The following is a 12,119-nucleotide window of genomic DNA, read 5'->3' on the forward strand; positions in this document are numbered from 1 at the left end:
ATCATTAAAGGGATTATTCACCTAAAAAGGAAAAATTCTGCTATTAATTACCTTTTTTTTTTTTTTTTGATGAAATCCAAGAGCTTCCCGGGAACATTTCAGTTACATTGCTGTCTATAGAGGGTCAGAAAGCTCTCTGATTTCATCAAAAATATCTTAATTTGTGTTCTGAAGATGAACGAAGGTCTTATGGGTTTGGAACGACATGAGGGTGAGTAATTAATGACAGAATTTTCATTTTGGGGGTAACTATCCCATTAAGAACCAGAAAGACACTGTAATTATGCATTTTATTTGATTTTATTCGCTGCAGTGTCTTAAAGGAGACATATTATGCCCCTTTTTACAATATGTAATATAAGTCTCTGGTGTCCCCAGAATGTGTCTGTGAAGTTTCAACTCAAAATACTATTTTTTTCGTGCCTGTCTTTTTAAATGCAAATGAGCTGCTGCTCCCTGCCCCCTCTTCCAGAATAGAGCTGTGCCATTACAACTCGGACCTGCTAAAAACATCTGTTTTGGTTCTGATTATCATGTTTATCGCGCTGAAATCATTAGTTTTAAACCATATGAGTTTAAACTTCTGAAATACGGTTTTCTGAGTGCACACATCCGAAGCACACGGACAGAAAGCGGCTGTCACAGCATGTGAGTACTAAACTAAGTTCTCATTCACACACAAGTTTACATTAAAAACACACAAGTTACAAAAACAGTCAGTTATGTCTGTGAAAGGAAAACAAAAATAAAATCGCATGTATATTTTAGATCTGTGTGGCAGCAGCAAAATACATTAAATAAATCAATAAATCCATTGCTCTGTTGTCTCCTCTGAGGCTGGGACTCTAAATAGTGTTCTGTGCTCGTCTGTGCAGCCAAAGACAGAACAGTTAGTATGTTTTGCTCAAACTTTCGCCATGGCATTAGAGCTGGTACACCTTTGTCACTTGCAAAATCAAATGACTGCGCCGTGGGTGGAAATTTACAGATTAAGGGGCGGTAATATTATAATGAGATCCCTTTGCCACGTCACCAAGGGAGCAAAATCTGATGCGCTCGTTTTCTCAGACGCTTGCAGAAAAAGGCTTACCAAAACAAAGTTACTGGCTTAATCTTTTTCACGTTTCCTTGGTTGGTACTTGGTGCACCAGGGACCCGATTATAGCACTTCAACCCTGGAAAAGTCAGATTTTCATGATATGTCACCTTTAAGTAATTTCACATACTCAAATCCTTGTGTGATTGCACCTATACTCAAAGAACTTGATAATCTGGTGTTTGAGTGGACCTGGACTTTAAAGACATTGGATTTCACTCTGTGTTATTGAAACCAATCAAACAACGGGAAATCTGTGCTATGCAATGCACAGATTTAGAAGATGCCTTTGTAATGCATTTTGAATCATTATTCAAACTGGATTCTGTTTTTGGAACGTGGTGTGGGCCTGCTGCACTATCAAAGCCAAGGGCAACTAAGGATTATTTTAAACTTCAGTCATACATAATTTCTAAATAACTTCTATTCAAGCCTCAAAGTGGCCAGGCTGATCCTAACTATTTATATAGAGCATGAAAAACATATTTATGTTAATAAAGTACTTTCTTCTTATATATTTTTGTATACAAATATTTGTTTTTTATGGCCATTTATTGCACAGAATTAAGCATTATTTTATTAGATTATAATCTATATTGCATTAGCGTTTTTTTTTTTCTTTCTTTTTCTTTCTCATGTTCTTCTATTCATGTAGATGGCCTCTTGGCCTTTACAGTCTCTTTGTTCTTATCTGCTAAAGCACTGAGCATCTCCATGGTTATGAGCCTGTGATAGGTAAAAAAAGAGGCAACAATGTGATTATCGTTTGGTTATCTCATTCCCTATTGAATGCATTGTTAGCGACAAAGCCTTTCCATGGCAACAACTGGCTGTGAGTGGCAGCGAGTTTGCTGATATCTGAGTGGAAAGCAGAGCTGGAGGGCTAGTGCTGATGTCTTGTCCAGTGACCTGGAGTTGTGTTGAGGGTCTGGAGTGAAACAGCTCATGCTTCCACTGTCTGTATTCTTATGAAGATTTAGCTGAAACTTGAAATGACGCACATGTGGATGGTTTCCTTTTATTGTATTTTTAATGCAAGAAACATCACACAGACAACATTCAGTATTAATTATTAATACTTACTGAATGTTGTCTGTGTGATGTTTCTTGCATTAAAAATACAGTAAAATGAAACCATTCAGTTTATCAGTGCCATCACTGACTATAAAGTCTTAAATCAGAAATACAGCAGCCTGCTGCAACTGCCATTGAATAATCTGCATGTCTGTATGCTGTGACAAAAGCATCACTGTACCACAAAATGTCAACCGAAATACAGTTAGAGCTGAGAAATGAAGCAAGAAAAGCATGCAGCTGAAAATGTGATGTTAATATTTGCATAACTTATTCATTACTGCACCTCGGCAACTTTCATTTGTGCTGCTATTGAACAGAGCAGAATAAAAACCAAAGGCATTCTGTTATAGTGCTGAGATTATTATTTGCAAATATTTCCAAACATTCAAGCACAGAACAAAACCTATAAAGAGTCATCATGGATGACCACCGATAGACTCTTAAGTGCAAAATATTTCTAACAAAGTCAATTACAGTTATTTTCTTCCTGCATGTCTGAATGAATCTAAGGGTGTATTCACACCTGTCTTGTTTGGTTAGCTTGAATCAAACACAAGTTTGTTTCCCCCCTTGGTGCGGATCCTTTGGGCAGGTGTGAATACAGCAATCGCACTCGGGTGCGCACCAAACAACCGCACCTAGACTCAGCTGAAGAGGTGGTCTCGGTCCGCTTCCAAACGAACTCTGGTACGGTTGAATGGATGAACCAATGAATGGATGACCTCAAGCACACGTGTGGTTTTGTTTACAGTTTCTGGTTCACTTGCAAAAAGGGCAGCGTGAAAGTGAACCGCACCAAACTAAAAAAATCAACACTGTATTTGGTCCGGACCAAAGCAAGTGAACTAGCGGACTTTCCTGGTGTGAATGCAATGTAAATAGCTTTTTGATATATTCATTTATTTTTGCATGCATGCATCCCTCTTCTGTATAAAGAATTCAAATTGTGAATTTAATCTTTTTGTTTGTTTCCAGCTTGCAGCTTGCATGTCTTATGTAAAGAATTAATGTGTAAATCTCTGAGCAGTGCTCATTAAAAGGTGACATCTAATTGGTACTGAGCTATTGATAGTCAACAACCGACAGGTTATTTTATTATCAGTCTCATGTCTATAGTCAACAGAATCACGTTCACATGCCCAGCATAATACAGTTCCATTTCACACCGCACGCACACATTCACATGTAAACATTTATTCTACAAGACATGACTGCCAGGTTAGATGAACAACAAAAAAGAAGATAAGCGGTACAGTGCTGGGGGTAATGAGACAGTTCAAATGTAAAGAGTGGGAAGAGAAAGAGAGACAGAGAATGAGCTGAAGCTGAAGAGAGCTAAAGAAATACATAGCATGACTGATGGATGGATGGAAAAATAGATGATGGGGATAGATGGGGATAGATATATAGATTTACAGATAGATGTATGCATGAATAGAATAAAAATGGGATGAATGGACTTAATAAGATGTTTACATATAGATAGACGTACAGCTATATAGATATATGGATGGATAGAAGGATAATTGAATGGAAGGATGGATGGACTGATAGAGGGATAGATAAGACATTTAGATAGACTTATTCAGTAGATATATGGATATATGATAATTGGATGGATGGATGGATGGATGGATGGATGGACTGATAGAGGGGTAGATAAGACGTTTACATAGACATAGATATATAGATGTATGGATGGATAGATGGACACATACAGTGGGTACGGAAAGTATTCAGACCCCCTTAAATTTTTCACTCTTTGTTATATTGCAGCCATTTGCTAAAATCATTTAAGTTAATTTTTTTTCCTCATTAGGGGGTCTGAATACTTTCCGTACCCACTGTAGATATAGGTGGAAGGATGGATGGATGGATCAATAAATAGATTGACAGATAAATAGACATGGATAGATGATGGGGACAGATTGGGATAGATATAGATAGAAGAAAATTTGGATGAATGTGGTAAGAGGGATAGATAAGACATTTACATTTATAGATAGACTTTTATAGTAGATACTGAATATAGATGTATGATCATTGAATAGATGGACGGATGGACAGAGTGATAGGGGGTAGATAAGACATTTGCATATATAGATATACGTATAGATATATAGATGTATGGATGGATAGAGGGATAGATGGACATCTTGCCTATGTTTATCAATCATATTTTCTTTGGGCCTGAAGCAAGTGGAGCGTGCGTATGTGTCGCCTGTCACATTAAATAAGCTCACTGATTTGTCTTGGTAGTTGCAGACGCAGGTGCAGAAGAAGGAGGAAACACCTGAGGAACTTTCACTAAACCCCTGACTCACACTTCAGTCTCTCTCTCCCCCTCTCTCTCTCTTAGCACAGCTGGATTGAACAGAATGATCACTGGCTTGAGGAGGACCAGAATCTGCTAGCTCCGCACACCGCCAGAGAGAGCGGAGAGAGGGAGCGAGAGAGAGCGTGCGCTCAACTATCAGGTCATCCAGCTCGTAAAATCTGTTGTGTTCTGACAACGAGAACAGAGAGGAGCAAGAAGACTTCACTTAACAGACACAACACACTCTGCACTTTCAGAAATGCACGGATTATGGAAACATTTCGTTACACCTTACATTTTCCATTTTTCAGGTTTTTTGGTGACAGTAAAAGAGTAGCAGGAAGACTTCAGGAGTGTTTTCAAAGAGGACAGAATGAAGCAAACCTCTGGACTCAATGGCTGGATCAAAGATGCTATGAAGAAAAGAAGGATGCATGACCTCTAACCGAAATTGGGAGGTAACAAACTTTTGTCTTTGAGAGTCTAGCAGTGTTAATAAGGGACATTATGAACTTGCATGCCAACATTTCAAAACCTGTGCCTAAAAGCGTCTTCACCTCTTCGAACCTCATGCCCTTTGACCCTGACACCTGGACACCGAGTCCGGACATCATGCTGGGTAATGTGGTTCGTAACAGTTCGTTTGGCTGTGACAGAAGTTGGGCTGACACTGAAGCATCTCTCTTTCCCAATTTATCCATCAGCAGCACTTCCAGTGAAAAAACAGAACCGCTGTCATGGCAAAGGTGCAATGGCGAGACGAGCAAAGAGGAGTTAGTTTGGAAAAACTGGGCTGCGCTACTGATTTTGGTTGTGGTCATTATTACGGTTACCGGGAACATTTTAGTAATCATGGCTGTCAATCTGGAACGAAAACTGCAAAATGCCACCAATTACTTTCTCATGTCACTGGCAGTGGCAGATATGCTTCTGGGACTTCTGGTCATGCCTGTCTCCATGGTGACCATTGTGTATGGTGAGTCTGCTTCGATTTTGACAGCAGTAATTGATTATGCTGGCAGTGATGTTTGGATGTGAGCTTTCACTTACACTGTTGTTTCTGAATAACAGTAATGTGTGGTACGCTTGTAGGAATCTCAATGTCATAGGACATGGTGTGTGTATCTGTCAGGTTGCAGTAGTTTCCAACCAGTGCATCGAAACCATATAAAGAGTTATTGCTATATGAGTTTCCACTGGAAAAGTTTGAAGCATAGATATAAGAATAAGGGGAAGATGGAATTTCCCCACCTCCTTCTTGAAAATAATGACTGGAACAGCGGTCTAAGTTGGACATGAATTTGATCAGATTGATCAACTTTGACCTCAGCAAGAAGCGTCATTTGATATCATGTCAAAGATGGTGCATGGCAACTGATGAGCATTCGTTTATAATCTAATCTTATGGTATAAATATGTATATATTTTTTGCTTTTGGTCTGCTGTTTTTAAAGCGAATGTGAGCATTATACAATTTGTGACTTGTTTTTGTCATAATTAGAATAAAAACACATTACATTCTCGTAAAATCATGGCACCATCTTGTGGTATATTCTAGTGCTGGGGGCGGTATGACCAAAAATTTATATCACGGTATTTTTCAAAATTATACCGGTTTCACAGTACATGATGGTATTTTTTTTCATGCATGACCGGGTGTTAACCATATTTTCTACTGATTGAGAGAGGAAATACTGCAGTATATTGACTTAGAATGCCCTATTTTACTGTCATGATGAGTGATTATTGTTTTTATGTTTTTTAATGGAGTCTCTAGTGCTCATCAAGGCTCTATTTATTTGATCAAAAATACAGAACAAACTGTATTATTGTGAGATATTATTTCTAATATTGGTTTTCTGTTTTAATATACTTTAAAATATAATTTATTCCTGTGATGCAAAGCTGAATGTTAACAAGAACAGCATTCATTTAAAATTAAATTATTTTCTAACAATATGAGTCTTTACTATCACTTTTTATCCATTTATAACACATCCTTGCTGAATAAAAGTATTTATTACTTAAAAAAAAAAAAGACAGAAAAACAATTTACTGACTTCAAATTTGGCAAGGTAGTGCATATTGCAACAAGATTTCCATTTTGAATAAATGCTGTTTTTTAATTTTTTAATTTTTATTTTATATTTATAAAGGAATCCTGAAAAAAGTATCACAGATTCCAAAAAACATGAAGCAGCACAACTGTTTTTAACACTGAAATGTCAAACGATTAATCACGATTAATTGCATCCAAAATAAAAGTTTTTGTTTGCATAATAAATGCATGTATACTGTGTATATTTATTATGTATATATAAATACAACACATGTATGTATATATTTAAGAAAAATATGTTTATATATTAAATATATTTATATATAATATAAAATATAAGAATATTAATATATATACATGTAAATATTTTCAATATATATACTGTATGTGTGTGTATTTATATATACATAATACATATTCACAGTATACACACATGCATTATGTAAACAAAAACTTTTATTTTGGATGCGATTAATCGTTTGACAGCAGTAATATATACTGTATATTACGAAGGCTACATTCAAATTACTATTATACTATACTACTACTATAAATTAAATGTTATTATTATGTTTTCAAAAGAAAATATTTTGAAAAGTGGATATTGCAGTGGACTATGCACTTTCAAAACGAGCAAGGTGTAGGAGTACTTTGGTTTTGGAGAACCTAAAACTGTATTTTGGCTAATGTTGATAACGTGAATGCTTATGTTTTGTGTGTGTGTGTGTGTGTGTGTGTGTTGATTCAAATTGATTATTTAAAATGGATTGCATATAAACACAGTAGTCGACTAGTCGTCATTTCCATTTAAATGTCTATGAGCTAGTCCTAGCACACATTCCTGTTGATGCCACTATACCTTGAGACAGACGTGATTGAACTTATACACTTCAGTGACCCCTTAAATTATGATATACTGTATAATATGTTAATAAACACTTCAGAGAAATCAAATTATGCAAATGTTTCAAATTACATAGCAACTTCTTGAGGCATGTAAAATCTAAACCAATTATATGCCCATTTTATTCTTGAAACATTGCTTGCATAAAGTAAGGTATGGTGTATTAACATACAGAGTGTTTGAAGTGACTTTCGTAGCATACAGTATTTGTGGCATTTCATGGTCATTTTTTAACTTTCCACTGTTCTGACTGCATTTTAAATTTGAGTTCACTGATTAGTTGTTTTCACTGTTCTGATTATTAATTTTCAAGTTTTTAATATATTTATGGTCATGTTTATCATTCCACATTGTGTTGTTAATTTTGCTTAGATTCATTATCTGTTGTGTTTCATCAGGGAAATGTTAATTTCTATGTAATTTGCTGTAGTAAATCAGCTCAAAAGGGAAATATTTATGACTAATTATAACTGGTTATGATTAATAATAAATATTTAGATTAGATCTTCGAATTAACTGTAGCAGAATCAATATAAACCATAAAACCCCAAAGATCATGCATGATTCTACGCAGACGCTACATTGCTATTTGTGTACTTAAAGTGGATGTGTTAATTGATCATTAGTGGCCTTGTATACACTGACGAGATTATTTTCATGTGAATGGTTTGTTGGATGACATTGTGGATTAATTTAATTGCCCCTATATTTTATAATGGGTCCAAACACATGAACAATGCATGGTTTAGCACAAAAGATTTCATTTTCGTTCATGATAGAGTTTGTGTTTATTATTCAAGAAATGTGTTTTTCTGATGGAGCTTGACGGTTACAGTGGGTACGGAAAGTATTCAGACCCCCTTAAATTTTTCACTCTTTGTTATATTGCAGCCATTTGCTTAATGAGGAAAAAAAATTAACTTAAATGATTTTAGCAAATGGCTGCAATATAACAAAGAGTGAAAAATTTAAGGGGGTCTGAATACTTTCCGTACCCACTGTAAATGTCATTGTCACGCTGCATTTCAGGCTGTTGTCTGTGTGCCGAGGCAACGGCTTTGAAGAACTCCGAGACAGAGAGGTTAAGATCGCACAAGAGTGTGCATGAGAGAAACATGCCACCCTCTTCACTGTTTCCATCTCTCTCTGTGACTCTCTTCTGCTCATCCGTCCCCTCTGTATTTGCTGTGGGAAGTATTAGTACTATTAGTCAGACTGTGGATGTGAATAAATGTCATGTCACTGTTTCTGGACAGAGCCACATGTAACAGCTATAACCTTGTTAACATTTCAAGGTGTGTGTGCGAGTGGAATGACCTCTGCTGCTTACTAAATCAGTCTGTTAAATGGCCAGACAAAAGAAGCCATTAAAGATGATGTTGAGGGAGAATTTTGAGAGACAGTCTAATTATTTTCCGCTGCGTAAATACTGGACTGATGCTATTCAAATCCATTGGATGCTGGAGACACTCAGCACTTTACCTGTACTCTTATGGAGCACGTTGTCTTTGTCTCCTGGCTACTGTGCGTTTTTTGGTTTTGTTGTTCAGGAAAAATGACAATATTGTTGCTCTAGCATTTTTATGAACCCTTATTCTGCCTAATTAATTGGCTTGATTAAGCTCTTTGTCCTTGTATTTGATGGTTGAGTCACATTCTGTCTGATCCATTCTCTCTTTTTCTCTCTCGCTGTCTCACATGCATGCATGTGCATACACAAACACAGTGTTTCCTCAGATGTTGCTATTGTTTTACTGTTGCCATCTTTTAAGAAATTTGCTAACAGTAATCTGTATATAGATATTTGGTTATGTTTAGGTTGCATTGCATTGCAAATAGTGCTGGGCGTCATATTGAGTTTTTACAATATATATTTTTTTATAAACGATATGAGGCAATACAAATATTGATTCAAGTGACACAGACTGAGCTGCTGCAGGGAAAGTGCATAATCCAATTTGTCCTAAACATGAAATATGCTTTGTATTAAGGGTTTTAAAATTAACACGTATAAAGCGGCTTACCCCGTCAGATGTTCTGACAGATACATGGGCTGCTGACAGATAACATAGGCTATTTGCTCTGTTTAAAAGGTTTGAGATGTGGTGTTTTCTTCAGTGCAAAACTTACATTTCACAGGTATAGTCTCCATCTGTAAACATTAGAAAGTCATGGAATTATTTCCATTGTACTGTCCGGAGTGGATAAGACTTCTGCATGCGAGTCTCTGCTAAACTTCACAGACTTAGCGTTAATTTTGTCAGACCCTTATTCCTCATCTGGGATCGGGTAGAGCCCTTTAAAGCTGCACTGAAAATGCAATTTAGACTTTCAACCCATTGATCCCCATTGAAGTCCAATATATGGAGAAAAATCCTGGAATTTTTTCCTCAAACCCTTAATTTCTTTTGACTGAAGAAAGAAAGACATGAACATTTTGGATGACATGGGAGTGAGTACATTTTATTCAGGAAGTGAACTAATCCTTTAAAACAACAGCAGTTGAGTAAGTGCATTTATTCAGCTCCTACAATCGCAAACAATATAGTCGAGATCTCATGACAGAACACAGAACACGACAATCCTTGATCATCATCAGCACTTCTGTGAGGAGCGAGCACATATGCAAGGTTTCCAGATTGCAAAAATGAGGCAAAACCCCGGGCAGAAAAATGAATCCTTTTAACAGAGAGGCTCTGACTTGGGGATTTGAACTCTTGAAATCTGGCAACCGCACACATGAAAGCTTGCGTAGTAGAGGCACGTACAGCAGTCTGCAATAATTTTTTCTCCTTTTTTCGACAAAAATAAAAAGAAATTTTGGTATATTTTTATTTTTTTAAATACATTTTAGTCTCGTAATTTATCATCAACGATATTGCATGTTGATATAGTCATCGTTATTGTTTATTGACCTTAGTTGTGAGCATTTGCAGCGCGTTTCTTTATTTGTTTGTGTTGTGAGTATTTGCAGCTTGTTTTTGTATTTGTTTGTGATGTGAGTATTTGCAGCACATGTTCTGTCAAACTGATGAAGATGTTTTCTTAATTTGCTGGTGCTTTTTCTATTTGCATGTGTTTTCTGAAGTTGCAGCACGTTGAGCTCTCTCGGCCACCGTAGTTTCACTAGTTTTGGTTAACATTAACATTAATTGTAATTTTGTTTTATTAATCTTTGATGTAATCAAGCATAATTTAAACGTGGACACTTGAACCGCATGAGTTGTGCTACAGACATGAATTGCAATGATAGCTTCAATCATGTGGCTCAGAGGTGTGCAATCTGAGTTAGGAGTTTTGACTGGCAGAAAATAAAATGAATATTAAAAAAAAAGAATATCATAAAGACAATATCATAAGCAATCACCTAGCAACCATCCAGAACGGCCACTCAGAAAAACTTAGCATCTGCATAACATTGCGCTGCCAACCAAACACAACTCCCTGGCATAGTGACAAGCAAGTTTTGCACAGGAAAACACCACTTACATTTTCTTAATGTCTTGTCTTGTTTGCAATAAGCTGATTGATCAGATGATAATTAGTGTGTCTTTGAATTGATAATGGGTCGATTCAGCAGCCAGCTGCTCTGTACTGTGCCAGCAATGGCCACATGCAGTCACAGAGGAAAGAAGCTAATCACTATAATACTGTGGGCTGCTCCCCCAGTTAAAGACTGCAGAACAGTGTATTTTAACACAGATATTCTGATAAAGAACATTATATGTAAACAAACTTAGTGTATACACATTCAGAGAGACTTGAAAAAAAGGTATTTCCTCATAGACAGATGTCTTTCATTAAAGGGGTCATCAACTGAGAAACCAAAATTTCCCTTGATATTTTGACATATAGGAGGTCATTGTGCTTCAGAACTCAAAACTTTCTCATTAGTCTAAACACAGCTTATATTGAAGCCAATCTGCCAAAACGACAGCTTGTGGAATGTACCACTTTATGATGTAATATTGTGGATAAGCACTGCCTCCGCAGAAGAATATCAACGCCTGCTTCTACATCACTGCCTGTTTAGCCCCGCCCACCAATTCACACACGTAGTGTCAATAACGAGAGGCGAACGCAGGTCTACGCAGAAATCAAACGATAAAGATGGCTCTGAAGACAACAAGACACTCTGCAATGCCAAGCTGTGGAAAAACATTGTTTGCATTGCCTTCCTTCTGATCTCAACGTTAGGAAAGATACAATACACACACCTATACTGGTGTGCTGGTGTGCATTAGAGCCTTTAATTACCATTCTATATTAATGCGCTGCTTACTGACACCACACACACACACACACACATATATATATCAGAGATCGCGCAGCTCACACACCCAGGAGCAAAGAAACTTGTCAACACTGCCCCACGACTTTTAGGGAAGGGCTGAGGGGTAGAATTGGGATTGGGCCTTAATGTTTAATGAAGTTCCAGACCGCATCTGTAAGAACTCAGTCCTTTGTTCACTTCATTTTACTGCGGATTTGTTTACAAACATGGAACAATTTGATGCGGGATTTTCAGAAAGATTGAAACTAAAAGACGATGCTGTGCCAACTTATATTGAATCCGACAGTAATGTTGCAACACAAGGCAAGGCAAGGCAAGTTTATTTATATAGCACATTTCATACACAATGGTAATTCAAAGTGCTTTACATAA

At 36.8% G+C, this 12,119-nt stretch overlaps 1 protein-coding gene across 1 annotated transcript in view; it reads left to right on the forward strand.

Annotated features, from left to right (window-relative positions):
• The first annotated feature begins 4,997 nt into the window (after positions 1 to 4,997).
• LOC107673120 (5-hydroxytryptamine receptor 2A-like) overlaps positions 4,998 to 12,119 on the forward strand; it is a 28,243-nt gene continuing 21,121 nt past the window's right edge. The window contains exon 1 of the mRNA XM_016466591.1: positions 4,998 to 5,466. Coding sequence (XP_016322077.1) covers positions 4,998 to 5,466 — 469 coding nt within the window. The remainder of the gene's footprint in view (positions 5,467 to 12,119) is intronic.

The sequence above is a fragment of the Sinocyclocheilus anshuiensis genome, unplaced genomic scaffold, assembly GCF_001515605.1.
Source record: "Sinocyclocheilus anshuiensis isolate Anshui unplaced genomic scaffold, SAMN03320099.WGS_v1.1 scaffold496, whole genome shotgun sequence".
Taxonomy (NCBI): Eukaryota; Metazoa; Chordata; class Actinopteri; order Cypriniformes; family Cyprinidae; genus Sinocyclocheilus; species Sinocyclocheilus anshuiensis.